The 18,494-nt window shown below is 34.2% G+C and overlaps 1 protein-coding gene across 1 annotated transcript in view; it reads left to right on the top strand.

The window, feature by feature from the left end:
* Positions 1-11,483, top strand: part of LOC125056216 (RYamide receptor-like) — a 53,326-nt gene extending 41,843 nt beyond the window's left edge. The window contains exons 5-11 of the mRNA XM_047659231.1: positions 628-749; positions 1,262-1,356; positions 2,686-2,811; positions 4,825-4,925; positions 6,821-6,911; positions 10,264-10,341; positions 11,098-11,483. Coding sequence (XP_047515187.1) covers positions 628-749; positions 1,262-1,356; positions 2,686-2,811; positions 4,825-4,925; positions 6,821-6,911; positions 10,264-10,341; positions 11,098-11,445 — 961 coding nt within the window. The 3' untranslated portion in view covers positions 11,446-11,483. The remainder of the gene's footprint in view (positions 1-627; positions 750-1,261; positions 1,357-2,685; positions 2,812-4,824; positions 4,926-6,820; positions 6,912-10,263; positions 10,342-11,097) is intronic.
* Positions 11,484-18,494: the final 7,011 nt, after the last annotated feature.

Below are 18,494 nucleotides of genomic sequence, written 5' to 3' on the forward strand. Positions count from 1 at the left end.
TGATGAGTTAAACTTTAATTAATAAATATGTAATAATAAAGTCATATAACTATAAATATATTCAAAAAGCCTTAGATCACTATGGATTTTTTCCAATACGACCAAATTAATTTTGTTTTCAAACTCCAATTTAAATACCACAAAACTTTTCACATGTTATTGTGAAATACTGCGACCGAATCGAATTAATTAATTTACAATACAATAAAACAATAAAAACATTTACGAATTTTAAAAATGGAATATTCGTTAAAAAATTTATTGTTACATGGTTAACAACTCGATGGTTTATTTTTTAAATTGGCTAGTGCATATTTCAAATTTCGAATATGAAATCATGATAAAACTAAAGAAGAAAACTGGCTAGAGCATATTTCAAATTTCGAACACGAAATCACGGTTAAATATAAAAACAAAAGAAGTTCACATTTTTATTATATTGCGTCGTCACTTCTCACTTGTTTATTCCACGCGTATTAATGACGTTTTAATTTTATTGAGATACAAGTCGCCTTTATTAATTTTAATAAGGTACTGGGAACTTTAACAAAGATAAGACTAAAAAGCAAATAAGTTAAGAAAACGTATGTTCCTTATAATTCTTATTATTAATATTGTTTTGTTTAGTGCTCACACATCGAAGCGAGTGGCCAAAGTGATAATAGTACTAATATGGATATTGGCATTATCTCTCGCGGCACCAATGGCTATGTCTTGGGAGGTCGTCATGGAACAAGAGCAGGATCCAGGTAAAATAATACTTTTATTATTATTTTCTATTTCCAGTTTTTCTTGATTGTGGATATAAATTAATAGAGAAATTGAATACGATTGACAAGGCATGTAGTGTAGTGGTAAGGTAAGACTGGCTTTACTAAACTATGAATAAAAAAAAATTACATTAATATTTAAAACCATTTAAACATTTCAAATAAATATTTTCATTTCATTAGTATGAAAGCTACATCTAAGTTTAATTTATGCTTTAATAATGCATTGCAGTGTTAATGGCTGTGCTTACAAATATTGTTCAATTCAAATATTAACGTGTATAATAAATAGACAAACAATGTTTATTTTAAAAATCATTCCGTCCGCAAGAAGAGGATGTCTCTCTTTTCATATACTCTCTCTCTCTCAACAGCAGCTGCCCAACGAAAATTGTTTCGTCGAAAAAAAATTCCATTCAAGTTATACCTACATGTGCATTAAAAAGAAATTGACACGTATGTGTATTTTTAACTGACCTTTTTAATTGCAGTATCAAAAATGGTTTATAACAAGCCTTTCTGCACGGCAAGTGAGTTCGGCTCAAATTCACTTGCGATTTATCGACTTCTGCTGTACATTTTTCAAGTAAGTTGAAGCTTATATGAAAATTCATTCATGTCAAAATTATACAAATTATACTTGCGGAATAAGTCCATATTAAATTAATACTAAGGGGCCATCCATAAAGTACGTCACATGTTAATGGGGAGGGAGGGTATCACCGAAGTGTGACATCGTGTGACAAGGGGCATGGGGGGGTCAATACTTTTGTGACGTTAAAATTTAAAATACTAAAACGCAAAGTTTGGATGTGAATTAAAAATTTTAAAAATTTACGAACTTGATCTATATTTATTAATAATTTGGCATTCTCGCTGTGCGATAATCTCTCATGCAACGTCATTTAACTTCTAGAGCGACGTTGTAATGCAAGTGAGACACTCAAATTCACGAGAATTTTGAATATTAAGGATTTAAAGATAAATTTAAAAAATGTGTGACGTCACATCAGGAGGGGGGGGGGGGGGGTTTATAAAAATGTGACAACCTGTGACAAGGACGGGGGGAGGGGTTGAAAAGTCTTAAAATTCGTGTGACGTACTTTATGGATGGCCCCTAATAAGCTATGTACATGAGATAGAAAATACGTTAAAAACATTACTGTGTCTACATATCATAATTTAAAATACAGCCCTGCGATTCTGTAACTCACTTTTCGAACTCACACAGCGGTTTCCGCATCGGCGGTCGCTCTCAAATCAGTCGTGAAGCAGTCATTTAAGTCACGTAAGTTACAGAATCGCAAGGCAGTTTACAAAAAAGCATCACTATAAGCATTTATTTTCAATTAAAAATCATTAATTTAACTATTCTTGCTATAAAGTACGCAAAACGTACGAAGCAATGGCGCGTTTCGAATAATTGTGGTTGGCCAAAACCAACAGTGACTGGGAGTGCGATTGTACGAACTCAGACGTAATCGTGTTGATTCTGATTGGACCATAACGTGACCTATAATACATGACATATTACGGCAACGCGCTCGCGAGCCCTCTGGCATTGAGAGTGTCCATGGGCGGTATTACTTAACATCCGATGAGCCTCCTGCAAGTTTGCCCCCTGTTTAAAAAAAAAATGTCGGGTGAAAAGCGTATTAAGACGAGAGATGCTGTATGTACATATATCAATCGAAACACGGCGTGTTTTATTCTTTTAAATTTCTCCAGGAACAAGTTCCGTTTGTTTGGGAAAAAATATTATTATCACCAAATGTTTTGCTAAATTTAACTACATTTATTGTAGATCTTGAATCTATTTTGGCTATTATAGTTCGGTTAGAGTACGACGGTGTATCTGACTTTTCACAACTATTTCTTGCATTTTGCCAGTTAGTAACAGATATTTATTTTGCAGTATGTCATACCGCTATGCGTTATAACATTTGCATATGCCCACATGGCTATGAAGCTGTGGGGTGCAAGAGCCCCGGGTAACGCTCAAGAAACGAGGGATGCTAATCATATGAAGAATAAGAAAAGGGTATGTATTATTATAAGCAGTTGCTTAATATCCTACGGAAAGAATTGATTATTTCATCAAATGGTTGTTAATGAATTATCAGTTTAAATATAGATGTATGCTGCATTTCAGAGCAGTGTTAGCCTAGTGGCTTCAGCGTGCGACTCTCATACCTGAGGTCGTAAGTTCGATCCCCGGCTGTGCACCAATTGACATTCTTTCTATGTGCGCATTTAACATTTGCTCGAACGGTGAAGGAAAACATCGTGAGGAAACCGACATGTCTTGGACCCAAAAAGTCGAAGGCGTGTGTCAGGCACTGGAGCCTGATCACCTACTTGCCTATCAAATTTAAAATGATCATGAAACAGATTCAGAAATCTGAGGCCAAGACCTAAAGAGGTTGTAGCGCCACTGATTATTATTATTATGCCGCATTTCAATATATGACATTACAATATGACAGTGAACATTTCATTATTAAATATAATTATTAATTAATATTATAAAAAAGTTCAAACTACATTTGAACAGTATCAAGTAATATACATCTCGCTTGAAACGGTAAGTACTTGCACTAAAAATAAAGTGTTTCAGGACTAGATAAATACAAGTGAGAAATACCTTAAAGTTTATCAGTAAAATACAACGGAGGGCAAATACTCTGCCCTACATATACATACTAAGCTTTACACTGTCAATTATAACAAATTTAATGAAATGCCTATATATTTTGATAGACAATGCCGAAGTTTACAATTAATGAGTCTTATTGGACACATTCAGTATTCTTAATCAGTTTTTAAATAGTAATAGGTCTAAGACTTTCTATTTTTCTTTATATAGTATTTTGGTAACAATTATTAAGTTACAATTTCATTAAACCGTTGGAAGAGCGGAATACAAGGTACTCCTGTACTAGTCTCCCTAGACTTAGTTCAGGGGCTCGAATATCTGCTAAACAATGCAACTTGTATAAAGAAAAGATGAATTTTGAAAAACTCACATTTTGTTAGTTGGAACGTTCCATATTGTTTGTTTTAATAAACGAACTGAAACTCGCCGAAGACTTCGAGTTTGTCCAAATAAATAGGACACATGAAAAGTCGAGTAATAATTATTAAAACACATCATGTAATTTTTACAGCGTAAGGATTAAAAGTATTTAAAGGATTGTCATTATTATATCTTTTTACACTAAATAGTCTGTCTCACTACTCTACTACTCATATTTTTTATTAAACCATGTACTTAATACATGGTTTAATTTAAAATATATCCAAAATGCGGCACATAGTCTTTCGTTATTGACTTGGCAATATCCCCAATCTATTCAAGCGTTTACAAGTCATTATTCAAAGCGAATTGTGGATTTTGTTTATCCTATAAAGCTAATAATAATAACAAATAAAGCTAAATTTTATATGTGTTAAACAAATTAACACCAAATTTGGTGGAACAATTCAAACTCTGTTACTGAACAAGGGGTTTAAACTTATCGCATTTGTAATTTGTTTATTTGAAATATGGTATTTGTTACACCAGCTTTTGAAATTGTAAATTAATATCATTGATATTTTCGGCATTGTTTAATCGCGTTATTGATATTGAAAACGTACTTTATAAAACCATTTTAATACAACAGATAATTGTCAATTCATGCAAATGTAATGTGAATTCTCAGTTCCTTTTGGCATTTTCTGTTCGGTTAATCTCTTGAGAAATTGAATTGGAAAACTTTTATAAACGATTTCAACACCGCAATTATTAAATGGACTGGAAAAAGCAACTTCAGACAACAATAGCGAATGATTTTTCATATCATTCGCTAAGTAGTGCACACATTTCTGTTTAATATTCACGAACTAGTGACATGTGCCCTTAATGAGGTCATCGATTCCCAAATTGGTTTAAGATGAAATGCACGGAAGGACAAAAAAACAACGAAACATATTTTTTTACAACTACATACATGCCAATAATTCATAAATACAGAAAATATTCCAGAAAAATTAAAAGTTTTCTTTGTTACAGGTAATTAAAATGCTTGTGTTGGTGGTAGCTTTGTTTGCAATCTGCTGGCTGCCTTTACAAAGCTATTTATTGCTGCAGACGTTATTCCCATCTATCAACGAGTAAGTATCCAATTGTAAAACATTTTTCCTTTTTTATAATAGCCACTCAATCATGACTATGGGCGTCCCATCACCACTATGTGGAAGCACAGAATTTGCCAGCTGCCCATTGAAGTATTTCCAAACCAATTCGTCTTAGTGTCCTGGAAGTATAGAGCATACCAAATCTTAAAAGGCCGACAACGCACTTACGAGCCTTGTGGCAGTGTAAGTGTCCATGGGCGGTAGTATCACTTAACATTAGGTGCACCTCCTGCCCGTTTTCTCCCCGTCCTATCGCTGTTTTATATAAATATTCTACCTAATTGACATAATAAAGATGTGTGCGCAGTTAATTTTTCGTATTGCTTTAATATATATTATTCACATGATCGTTCATGTCATATATTAACTATGTTTTTAGTTTATTGTATAATGTATCATACTTTGTAATTTTAAATAGCAAATAGTTTTTTTTATTATTAATAATACTCTATTTCCCTGCCATTGCGTCCAGGGACTTTTTCTATCTCTTAAATTAAAAAAAAATACAAATAGTTATTATGTTTTATGCAAGATATAGTGGTTTTAATACGCGTAGCGCTGGTAACCTAAGCATAGCGTGGTGGGATGAAGCTTTAAAAATTATACATTTTCAATTAGAAATAAATACCAAACACTATGATAGTATATAGATAGACTAAAGCCAAATAAGTTAAAGATTTGTAGGTATGAGATATGTTTCTACAACAATGTACCTACTACTTATTGGGGGGTCTAATATTAAACACTGTATATTATTGTATAACTGATATACAACTTGTTCTATAATACAGCGTGCCGTTTAAATCTATAATCAGATTGATCCATGCTTCATATAGTAGTGTAAATATATGAAGATGACGTATTAGCAGAAAAATAATTGAAGTCTAAATCGGTTGCTAAATTCTACTTGATAAACGGTGGAATTATTTGAATATAGAGAGGATAACTCAAAACAAATAGCTGTTTAAAATAACTTTGCTTATTTTAGCTAATTTATCTTACATTACATTGGGGTATTGTATGTTTTATATTCTCATCTATTATTATAATTTTGTAATTTTTGTGTCTTAACAGTATTGCTGTAATGTTTTATAATGTCATATTTCTCTTGTGGGTTTTGCCTGTTGTTTTAGAACTTTGTTCTATTAAGCAATAAGATTTCTGTCGAACTATAATGGTGTACCAGTGTTGTCAACGTAACAAAAAAGTCTAATTTAGCACAGCTGTGACCTCAAATCCAAGCGAGTTATGAACCTCAATCCCTTGATGTTCGTGTGTATAGCAAACATGACAGAATATTAATTAAACGAAGTCATTTTCTATTTCCCTTTACAAAGTTTAATCAGCAAAACACCTGAGGCTTAACAAAGTAACACTCATTTCGAGGTGTTTAAGCAAGATTGAGTGTTCCCTAAAGCTTAATGATTAAAAAAGTTTCCTCTTGTCCTCATTAATATGCTGTGTAGAATGTATAATGTATTAAATAATTCACATTAAAAATACCCAAATTCAAATTTAATTTAACTACAAAAAAGTGTTTATGTGTCTGCTATGTGCTACTCTCCAACATACTAAATGGTTATTTAATAAGGAGTAGGATTAAGATTATAGGGTTTAGGCATTTAAAGATACATGTCTTAAAGTGGATGAAGGCAATATTAACTTGTTCACTAATATATAGAAATAATCTCTGTGGTGGCTATAATGGGGATGGCATTTCCATGCAATGCTAATACGAAGTGTGTCCACAGTCGCCTGATAGAAGCATAAATTTAAACTTAACCAGGACGGTACTGTGTAACCCAATAGCTACACTCATTTTATATACAATTTTGTATATTCTTAATTTTACAAATACGCTTTTTTTTCAGATATAAATACATTAACGTGCTCTTCTTCTGTTTTGATTGGTTGGCGATGAGTAACTCCTGTTACAATCCATTCATCTATGCTATTTATAATGTAAGTATTAAGGACCTATCTGGTCGCCAAACTCCAAAAAGTACATTGTTTCTTTCCATTTTTCGTCATCGTTTCTTGTAGAAGGGCGAACGGAAAAAATATATGGTGGAGTTGAGTAGTTTATGTATCCATTTTGAAAGATCGATATACGATTGTAATAACTTCGCTTGATAAAAAAAATCCAAACATAGCCAATTTCTGACACTTTGAATTCATTTTATGACGAAAATGTATACAGAACATGATTTTGAAATTTACACGATATATTTTATCGCAAGTAATCCACATTAGAAAAAAAATTGATAAAATTACATTAATTTAATGTTTTACATAACTAATTGCTATTACGGGCCGGCGCGCCTCAGTGCTCCAGCTCTCCACTGCGCCCCGAGACACTGACACAGCAATTCGTGCTGGGATAGGGCCTTAATATTTGTAATTAAAAACTCAAGTTAGTGTCGTCCAAAAATGTGGGTAATTTTGAATTCATTTTAATTTACAGATATTTTTGATGATATGAATAAAATTCAAAATAAATATTTCTTTTTTATCGAACGCTTAAATTAAAGTTAGTAAATTGTAAATTAGATTTAGTATTCAAAATGTCTACTAATTGAATTCACGAGGACCCTGGATAATTTAAATCTAATCGACTAACCGTATCTATACGTCCAGAAATGAAATTAATGACGGGTAAAGATTATCGCGCCCCTGTAATGAGATGTTTTATGACACTTGCTGGTAACAAGAGATAGGTATATTGGCCCAATTTTGCTTGGTGCGCTTAAAGTATATTCAGTAGGAAAAATCTTTAATCTTCAGTGCTGTGATTCTATAACTGAAAACACTACTTTGTGCCTAACAAGGATCACTTGATCGTGTCTGGTGCTGCTCACGCCATAGCGTCGGTACTCTTAGCCTCGTGGTTTAGTCAAGGACCTCAGTTAGACCTCAAAATTGAGTGTCACAGAAGGCTGATTACATAAACAAAATAAGGATAAGTTAAACCAGATAAAAAGAAAAAATAAATTTGAGGATTCAAAAATACCGTGCATAAGATTGAAATGACAATGGGTAGGACAAGTGGTATGGGGAGAAAGGGAAAATGGACAAAGAAAGTCGCTAATTACCTAGGGATGGAAAGAGAAGCAAGGGAATACCGGATTGGAATGGTTTAGAATAGTGATGACGGGTCAAGGGACTGATCGAAATGGTGATTGGAGGCTTTAGAGATCTCTGGAGGCATTGGAGGCCTTTGTCGAGAGACGAGTTGTTGATTAGGTGTAACCATAATATTTATTAATGTATAAAATAATGAAAATTTGTAAACTCTAGACTCAGTTACAGTTAACGCTTATTTTATTATTATAAGCCATAAATTTAGATTAAAAAATAGAAACGTGTGTGATGCTTCAAAATCTGGTCGTTATCAAATCAAATATGCTGCCGAGCTGGCGCGTACAACTTTGTGTTCTCTTTAAGCTCGAAGGCTGTACTGAAATTAAAATGACGAATAATTTACAAAATTTGTTAGCAGCACCGAAATAGCATTTGAGAAATTCTTCATATTTTTAGCGTTGCCAAATTTTTACCTTTTATATTAAAATAATTTATATCGTAGCGGAATTTATTTGAGCCTTTTTTGTGAACTTTATTATATATAGATAATAAAACATAAATGCTGACCAGAAATACTAAAGCTATCAATTAATGTGTGTGCAGTCGTGGAACCATTGAATATCAAAGATGCACCTCTTCCGTGTTCCCAGACATAGATTGGGATGAGATTGAATATAAGTGAACGAAACAATTCGTTTGCAACAATATTTGTTGTATAAACATGCCAAGAGGTAGCGAGCGCTCGATTTGAGCATTTCCCTCAAACGTGTTCAATTTGAGATAGAAATGTGTATTTTCAAATACATGCATTTTTATTATTTTATATAAAACAATAAAATGGAAGACCTGGATAATCCCTACAACTGTTCTCGTCTCAAGCCGTACTAGTTAGAAAGCTTTTTTGCTTAGCAACTTAGGCTAAAAGCACTAGTTAAACATAGTTTAAAACTATTGCGTACAGAGTCCAAACTTAGTACGACTTTTGTATGTCTTTAAATATTGATGATAATACTCTTTACACACGCTGTCTAAATATTTGTGCTGCATATATACACCCAAGACCTAAGCACAACACCAAGTGCTCATCACATCGATGTTCGTCTCAGCCGGGGATCGAACCCGGGACCCATGGCTTCGCAGTCAGGGGTACTAACCACTAGACCAATGAGCCGTCAGATACATATGTATCTATTATTATAATAGGTAATTTTCAACATACTATGATAATGAAATGAAAAACGACTTAAGATACGCCACGATATTGTTACCCAACCAGACTAGTCTTCTTACAGAAACCCTCATGTCTTTGATTTGACTGAATACTCTAAATTTAAATAGAACTTTTATTTGCAAAGAAACTTGTACATAACTTGAAAGAATTAAAAAAAAAAGAGTGTGTGTACTAATGTACACGCGTTAGAAGTTATACTTCTTTGGCGTATGGAAAAAAATAACTAAAATGCAGTAGTGATTACGAAAAATATTAAAATTAATCAATAAATTTATAATTAGTAAATACTATCACCGTCGTATATGAAATTGATTTAATAATAACACCAAAATAATATTTATTTATTCACACTGTTTAATTGTACTGTTACGAAACACGTGTTCCAAATATAAAAATACTAGAATATACAACTTGAACATAGTTATTATCGATTTTCATGCCACCTAGAACTTAATTCTGTTAATTTTGTGTAACGGTGCGCGCGCATCGTAAAATTTCACTCTCATCAATTTTTCATAACGCGCCTAAAGAAGTATAACTTCAAAAATATAATTAAAAACAGTTAAATAATTTATAACGTCATAACGAATATAAATGCGATAGTTAAGACTTACTAGTCTCAATTTTCCATTCTTCTCAGCTTCGTGGTAATTGGTGAATTTGGCAACATTTCAATGACGCTATCATAATATAAAATAGGTATAATAACAATGTGGTAGTCTCTCGCTGGCCGTGATGGCTGTAAAACTTTCTAAACATTGATATATATGTATATGTAAATAAATAATAGACACGCAAAAATCTATACATTAAATTTTTTATACATCCAAAATAAATATGTAATTAAGTTCCAATATCTATGGTGTTACTGATATTATTCTGTGTAATCTGTGTATTCAATAAATCTGTCAGTCTATTGACGTAATTTCAACTAGCTATCTCTTTTATCAATAATGCATAATATATTCTATGGCCATTATTTAATCATTACTCTTGTTTCAGGAAAAGTTCAAAAAGGAATTCAAGCAGCGATTTACGTTCGGTCAGAAGCGGAATCGATTTAATAATGATAGCTATGATGTAGGTTACACCCACATAACTTGTACATAATATATTTTTGATGGAATAACCTTTTCACAGAGTACCGTACAAGGTTCCTAAATTATACAACTAAAAGTGTCTCATAGGTGACCTACGTTTCTCAAAAAAATTAAAAATGTGTGCGTGTACTAGGTGTACACACGTAAGAAGTGAAACTTCTTTATGACCTTATTTTTCGAAAAATGATCTACCATATGCAACTTTACAGAAATTGGTTAAATAAAGTTAAATTACATAGAAGGCTTTTATTATCATAGACAAATACAAAATTATTTCATTTTACCTTAATTTTACCTTACCAGAATTTCATTGATTGTAATAGAATTAATATACTATATAATATATATTAATAATAATTACTATCATTGTTTTCGTTATTATATATTTTTGTATATATAATAACGAATGGCTTCGGATCAACCGTGGTAAAATGTGCCGGTAAATTTTTTTCCAACGCCGATAAAGAAGTTTGACTTCAAAAAGCAACATGGCGCGTAACCGAAAAATGTGACGCATAACGAAAAAATGTTACACTACATTTTTTTCCAACCCCGATAAAGAAGTTTCACTTCAAAAATGTATGGATCTTAAAAGGATCTTTGATTTGAATAAGAGAATAAATGTACTTAAACAAATGAAAATTAAAAAACAAAAATGCAAATAGAAGGCTCAATATCGCTCAACTTTTAACATTCACTTTTTTGTGTTCCAAATTTAAAATATTTCTTTTTTTAGGACGGCCAATCTTACAGAACGCGCGTCTTATCAATTCGTTCAACCAACGAAAGAAGTGTTTATTTAACGCGAAAGCCCGTCAACGCTCCTGATTCCATAAAAGTCCTTCGCAATTCTTGTCACTGTTCAAGAAATGGAAAAGAAAATGTTGAGAACCATTATCGTTTAAAAGCCGACTTTGATACGTACAGAAATGGAAATCGGTACGCACAAGAGCCGAGAAAAAGTACAAAACGTATTTCGAATGACGACTTCCCTACAGGTGATGAAAGAGTGAGTGAATTGTACATATTCCCGAATAGCAATATCGTTGAATTTACTGACAATCTATGTGATAATAAAGTGTAAATATTAATAATAGATGTTAGAATTTAATATAAAATATTTTATCTGTGACTGGATTTTTATTTGATCCACATTGAATATGTAACTTATGAACTGGAAAAGTAATATTGAGTGAAAAGTTTCCCAGCTTCGCACGTGTAAATAAATAGTGTTTTAGGTTCATTCCTAATTTGGAGGAAAATATTAACAATTCCTCTGCATTTTTGTAGTATGTTACATAACATTTCAATTCAAATTCAATTCAAAAATCATTGAATAATATAGGTAACACAATGTACACTTATGATCGTCAAAAAAAAGAAATGTATTTGACATGCTTTTAACTTTACATTTAGTGCCAGTTCTCAAATCAAGGGAAGAACTGGAAATAAACTCTCCGCCACTTCTTTTAAACGCCATGTTTTTGTTTTTAAACAACGTTTGTAAGGAGGTGCAAGCATTATACCATGTTCCACATGGCATCTTAAATAATTAATAATAATAACAAACTAAAAAGAAACACTTGTCTTCTATCAGCAGGAGGCATGGTAAAATAGGAGCACGCACTTACAGTCTCGTGTCAACACGCAAACACATAGTCGAAATAACTAATATTACCGCATACACGAATTCAAGTACGACCAGTCACCACAAGTAGCACGTTCACGAGTATGACGCATGGCCAGCCATCGGCCCCCTCGCCATATTTTAGGGAGAGAGAGACAACCCGACGCATGGACGCCATGCGTCATTTCAATGCATTACGCCCTTATAGCCAGTTATAATCATGATGACCAAATAGCTATTTTACATGGTAAATAAATACATATGAACATAATCATTGTATCAATACTCTACTAGCGCAAAGTTCATAGGGAACTCTTTGAATTTTTATAATAATAACAATCCAGTCCACAACCCCAAATGAATCTTGTCCAAAAATTGCATACGTTTCTTTCTTCATTTTTATTCCATAGACAAGTAGCAGCCTTCTGTGTCTGAGACACGTCCTTGATTTTTGGATTTAAGACATGACAGTTTCCTTACGTTTTTTTTTCATTAACCGTTCGAGCGAGTGTGAGTTGCGCAGATGGACAAAGTCCATTCGTGCACGGCCGGATCGTTCCTACAATGTCAGAAATGAATGTCGCATGCTGAAGCCAAATCTTGCCAGAGACAACTACTTAGCTAAACAATAGCACTGAATTAGTTTATAAATAGCTTTGTTAGTTCTCTACACTGCGAACAAAGCGTATTAAGCTTTAAATACTAGTTTGAACTTCCAATTACTAAAGCGCATAATCCTATTGAAAATTAGCTTGAACTAGAATTTCATGTACTAAACCATTAGAGATTTTCAGGACTTATTTTAAGTTGCAAATGATAGACCGAAACCTGATGATTCAATGATTTAATAAGGAACAATTAGTTCTAAAGTCTAAATTTAGCAGGCAAATATGTACAACTTAATAAATGGGATTTCCTATAACATTAACATTAACATTAAAAATATATCAAAAATTTCAGTTTTTATAGTTTGGTTCTAAATTTTCCGTTTAGTATCCATAACAAGCTGGGATGATCACAAATCCAATATAAATAATAATAATAATAATAATAATAAAGCCATTTATTCCAAAACTTGCTTATGTTTTACAATGTTGTTAGTACTTAATTGCTTAAATTTAAAATGGTTACTTATAATTACCGTTAGTATTGTTATTTATGTACAAGGTTTGGATCCCTGTTGGGTAAAGGCCTCCTCCATCCTTTTCCATGACTCCCTGTCTCTGCCTATTTGTATCCAGTCGTTTCCTGCGACGTGTGTTATATCATCAGCCCACCGTCTTAATTGTCGACCAACATTTCTCTTCCCCATGGGTCCTTTCCATCGTGTGGTTTCAATGGTCCATCTTCTGTCTCGGTATCGTGAGATGTGTCCAGCCCATCTCCATTTGAGTAAGAGTGCGTGCCTGAGAGCATCAGTTAATTTGGTTTTTTGACGAATTTCTTCGCTCCTAATTTTGTGTATTCTCCTAATTTTCAGCATACTCCTTTCCATTGCTGTTTGGTTACTTTTAATTTTTTGTTTTATTTTATTTGTAAAGGTCCAAGTTTGGCAGCCATACAGCAAGCAAGGTAACAGGCATGTATCAAATATTGTCCTTTTCATGTGTGAGCTGTAATTGCCTTTTAAGATTTCTTTTAATGCCCAGAATTTCTTCCAAGTTGTGTTGATTCTCCTTGTCACTTCTTCTTCGTTATTTGAAGTTTTGAAGGAAATTTGTTTGCCCAAGTATATGTATTGCCTGACGTATTCTATATTATTACCTTTTATCACTATCTGGCGCTCCCGATTGTTCGTTAGTATCTTCGTTTTATTTACATTCATTTCAAGGCCGATTTTGGAACTTTCGCAGTCCAGTGATCTCATCATTTCGTCTAAGTCTTTTGCAGTCTCAGCAATAACAGCAATATCATCTGCGAACCTCAGATTGTTTAAGTATTGTCCGTTTATGTACACTCCGCTGTTCTTCCAGTCTAGTTTTTGGAAGATAGTTTCAAGGACTGCTATAAACAGCTTCGGGGAAAGAGGATCACCTTGTCTAACTCCGCGTTCTATGTTTATTTCGTCACCTCTAGTTTCTAATTTAACTCTGCTCGTGCTTTTTGTATAGATATATTTCAAAACATTGATGTATTTCTGGTTGATATTTGAATATTGTAAAGCGTTCCAGATTGCACAGTGACTAATGCTATCAAAAGCTTTGCTATAGTCAATGAACGCCACATACAGAGGTCTATTGTATTCTCTGTATTTTTCTATGACTTGTTCTAATGTCTGTATGTGGTCCATTGTGCTGAAGCTTGATCTGAATCCTGCCTGTTCTTTTGGTTGCTGCTTATCAATATCGTCAGATATTCTCTTTAAGATTATGGATGAAAATAGTTTATAAATACTTGCCAGCAGACTTATGGGCCTGTAATTCCCTATATCTAAGGGATTTCCTTTCTTGAAGAGAAGGATTATATCCGATGTACACCACTGTTTTGGTACCTTTTCTTCATCTAGTATCTTATTGAACAATCGCGTAAAATGATATGTTAAAATGGGTGCTCCTATTTTAAGTGCCTCATTGCATATTCCGTCTGGTCCGGGACTCTTCTCGGCTTTCAGCTTTTTCATATGATCATAAACTTCGGAGTATTCAATTTGTCTGATGTGATCTGTCGTGTTCGTATGGGTTGTTTGCGATATGATTTCGGGGTTATTTTGTTTACTACACTCGGCGTCAAAAAAATCGCACCTTTCTTAAAATTCGTGTCAAGCTATTATAACTTCTAAGATCCTTCCTGTACCCTATCAATATTAGTATCATTTAAAAGCTCAATTAATAAGCTTTCAATAAAATAATCAATTGTTTACGGAAAATCAAAAACCACAAATCGCCAGCACTTTTATTAAAAAGTAGCGATGTACGCGTTTGGAGGCTCACTAATTGTACCACACTGGACGCGTATTAAACGAGGGGGTAAAAGTCAATTATGGGTTATTCGCTAGCCAGACGTCACAGAGGTCACTCCTGAAGAGCTTCGACAAGAAAAAACCCAGTGAAAATGGATACCATGGCAAAGCAGCAGCTCAAGTGGTGGCCCTACTGCGAATCGGACTACGGCAGGTTGAAATTGCTCGGCAACTGAAAATCAGCCGATTTCGAGTGCAACGGGTATACCAACGGTTCCAAGAGACTGAAGGTTACATCAGGAGACATGGATCCGGGAGAAGTCGCTGCACTACCGTCAGAGGTGATCGCTTCATTGTGTCGACGTCTTTGCGGAACCGCTTCTCCAACGCTGTGGAGCTGCAGCAGCGGCTTTGAGCTACTCGAAGGACAGCTCACAGCATCTCCACTATCAGAAGAAGGCTGTGAGAGAAGAATTTGCTACCCCGGAGAGCTGCTACAGGCCCCCAATTGACTGCCAGCCACCGAACGAAAAGGAAGCGATTTTACGAAACGCACGTGCCGTGGACTTTCGACCAGTGGAGGAATGTCCTGTTCTCCGACGAAACCCGAGTGTGCCTATATACAAACAACATGCGTAAGAGAGTCTACAGGCGACCAGGGGAGTGATTCACACCAGCCTGCACCGTGAAAACCGTAGGGTATGGAGGAGGATCCTGCATGTTTTAGGGCGGCATTTCTATCGACGGCAAGACAGACCTTGTGTGTGTCTCCAGAGCTGGAGATGGTCGCGGTCAGGGGTCTCTGACTGCCCACCGGTATATTACCGAGGTTTTGGAGGAGGATGTGGTCCCATGTGCAGGTTTTGTCGGCGCCAACTTCGAGTTCATGCACGACAACGCCCGGTGCCACATAGCCTTGATTGTCAAGGACTACCTACGTCGAGTTAGCATCAAGGTTATGGACTGGCCAGCAAGAAGCCCCGACCTCAATCCTATCGAGCACCTCTGGGACGAGCTAAAACGGAGAGTTCGGGCCCGTAATCCAGCTCCTGCCACTCTCGATGAGCTTCGAGATGCCGTCATCGAGGAGTGGGACAACATTCCCCAGGAACACGTCGTGACGCTCATCAGGTCCATGGCTGACCGCTTGGAAGCTGGTTGGAGGGCTAGAGGAGGCAACACTAGGTTTTAAGACTAATTTTTAAGGATTGTCATTGTTTATTTTTAATTTTTGTATTGTTCCTTTTATTTGTAATTTTGATCAGAATACACATTGTTTCACATTTTCCCAGAATTTTCTTTTTTTATGGGGGTTGTGGCCAATTTCCTACTGTTTTCAAATAAAGGATTTCATTAGCTTTCAAATAATACTAATAATGATAGGGTACAGGAAGGATCTTCGGAATTATAATCGCTTGACACGAATTTTAGGAAAGGTGCGATTTTTTTGACGCCGAGTGTATATAAGTTTTTGTAGAAGTTAGTAGCGTGATTTATTACATCTTTTCTGGATATATAAATAGGGAAGACGTAAAACTTTAATGCACGCCTTAGATACCAACAATTAATATGGAAGCTACGTAGATCCATTAAGGTATAGCAAGATTATTTACATCACAGCCATTAATACTAAGAACATATTATAATACTACTACTGCTCTTGCTCTGGCTCTGCGCCACAAAAAGTGGCTTCCTAATCGAGAAACTTCCAGCGCTTCCTGTCCTGTGCTACCTCCTGCTATTTGCTGTCAATCAGCTGCAGCAGGTCTTCGTCAACACTGTCGGTATTAAATATGATAATAAATACTGTAAAATAAAATACTTGGGAGATTTTTTGCCAGTTATTTCCTTTCGTACTACGCTCATAAAGCATCAAGTTTAAATTTAGGCAGTAATTTAGTTTTTTTGACGTTCATGCTCTAAATGTATATAAAATAATTTGATATACTAGTTAGAAGATATAAATGGTCTTACTTCTGAGTTCTTTTCCGTTAGTACCTATTGAGTTTTGTAGTTTCTGTCCTGCAATTCAAAGAAACTCAATAGAATACTGTATATTAACACATAACAGATACATACTAATGTATGTCGTACTCACTGAGAATATGAAAATGACTTGCATCTCCTAAATCTACAGCTCTTTTTGGCTATCTCTTTGACATTGTAATATTTCCCCAAATACATCACATAAGAACCAAGAGATTGTTTTAAAAATCAAAATCAAAATACGTTTATTCAATTTAGATGCGTCTTAGCGCATGCTTATGAATGTCAAAAACGTTTACAAAATTCGCGAAAGAGCAAGACTACGCCATCCGTTCGCAAAACTACCAGGAGGCCTTGTTCTGAGAAGAACGGGCAAGAAACTCAGCAAGTTGTACCCTCCCTCTACATTACAATTATTCAAAGGAAAATGTCATAAACCACAACGTCATTAAAGTTACATAAGCAAAGGAGAGGCGGGTAGACTGTGTCACGTACAACAACTTAAAACGGTGCTCTTAGACCAGTGCAGATAGCCTTCAAAATAAATAAAAAGTGAAAAAAATTACAGTAGGATGAAACCCATTAGAAAGGTAGGGGAATATGATCAAAATGAAAGGAAAAATAAATTACGGTCGATCTGAGGTCGGGAAGGGGTAGGGGGGGAGTTTTAAGGGTAAAAAACGGTTTATCTCGATTTCCGGCAAAACTACAAGTCCTATCGAAGAAAGTTAAATGGCAAAGTTGTAGGTAATAAAAAGATCTAAAACTTTTGTATTTACACATTTTTCACATAACCTCAAAATTGGTGTGAAAAATTCAAAAAACCAAGTTTTTGGTTTTTTATTTTTATCTTTTACAAAAATTTATTTTTTTAAACGAAATTTGGTGAAAACTTACCTTATTATGTCCCAAATATACTGTAATTTATTTGATTAAAAATATTTATTTGTTCGCCTTATTTTGAATTAATATCGAAAAAACACCCTAATTTTCAATCGAAAATTCTGACGTCAAAATTTCAGCTTTTTTCAAAGGGTTGGTGTGCTTTCAGTTCGTTGAAATCTCTACTTTCCTATGGTAAAATAATATATATATATTACCATAGTAAATCTTCTCAGAAAACGCAAAAAATCGTATACAGTAACGCCCAGACCTGTCATCCCCTTCCTTACTTCTCTATGAAATACGAAAATTTTAGCCCATCTAAAGGCTAAACTTTTTATTAGGTCACTCAGGTATATATAAGTTATCTTAAAATAGTAATAAATAGGCATCGGATTATAATTTAAAGAAGATTCATAGAGAAGTAGGGAAGGGTATGACGGGTCTGGGCGTTACTGCATACGATGTTTTGCATTTTCTGAGAAGATTTTCTATGGTAATATATATATATTTTTTTACCATAGGAAAGTAGAGATTTCAACGAACTGAAAGCACACCAACTTTTTGAAAAAAGCTGAAATTTTGACGTCAGAATTTTCGATTGAAAATTAGGGTGTTTTTTCGATATTAATTCAAAATAAGGTGAAAAAATAAATATTTTTAATCAAATAAATTACAGTATATTTGGGACATAATAAGGTAAGTTTTCACCAAATATCGTTTAAAAAAATAAATTTTT

The sequence above is a fragment of the Pieris napi genome, chromosome 14 (assembly GCF_905475465.1).
Source record: "Pieris napi chromosome 14, ilPieNapi1.2, whole genome shotgun sequence".
NCBI classification, from domain to species: Eukaryota; Metazoa; Arthropoda; class Insecta; order Lepidoptera; family Pieridae; genus Pieris; species Pieris napi.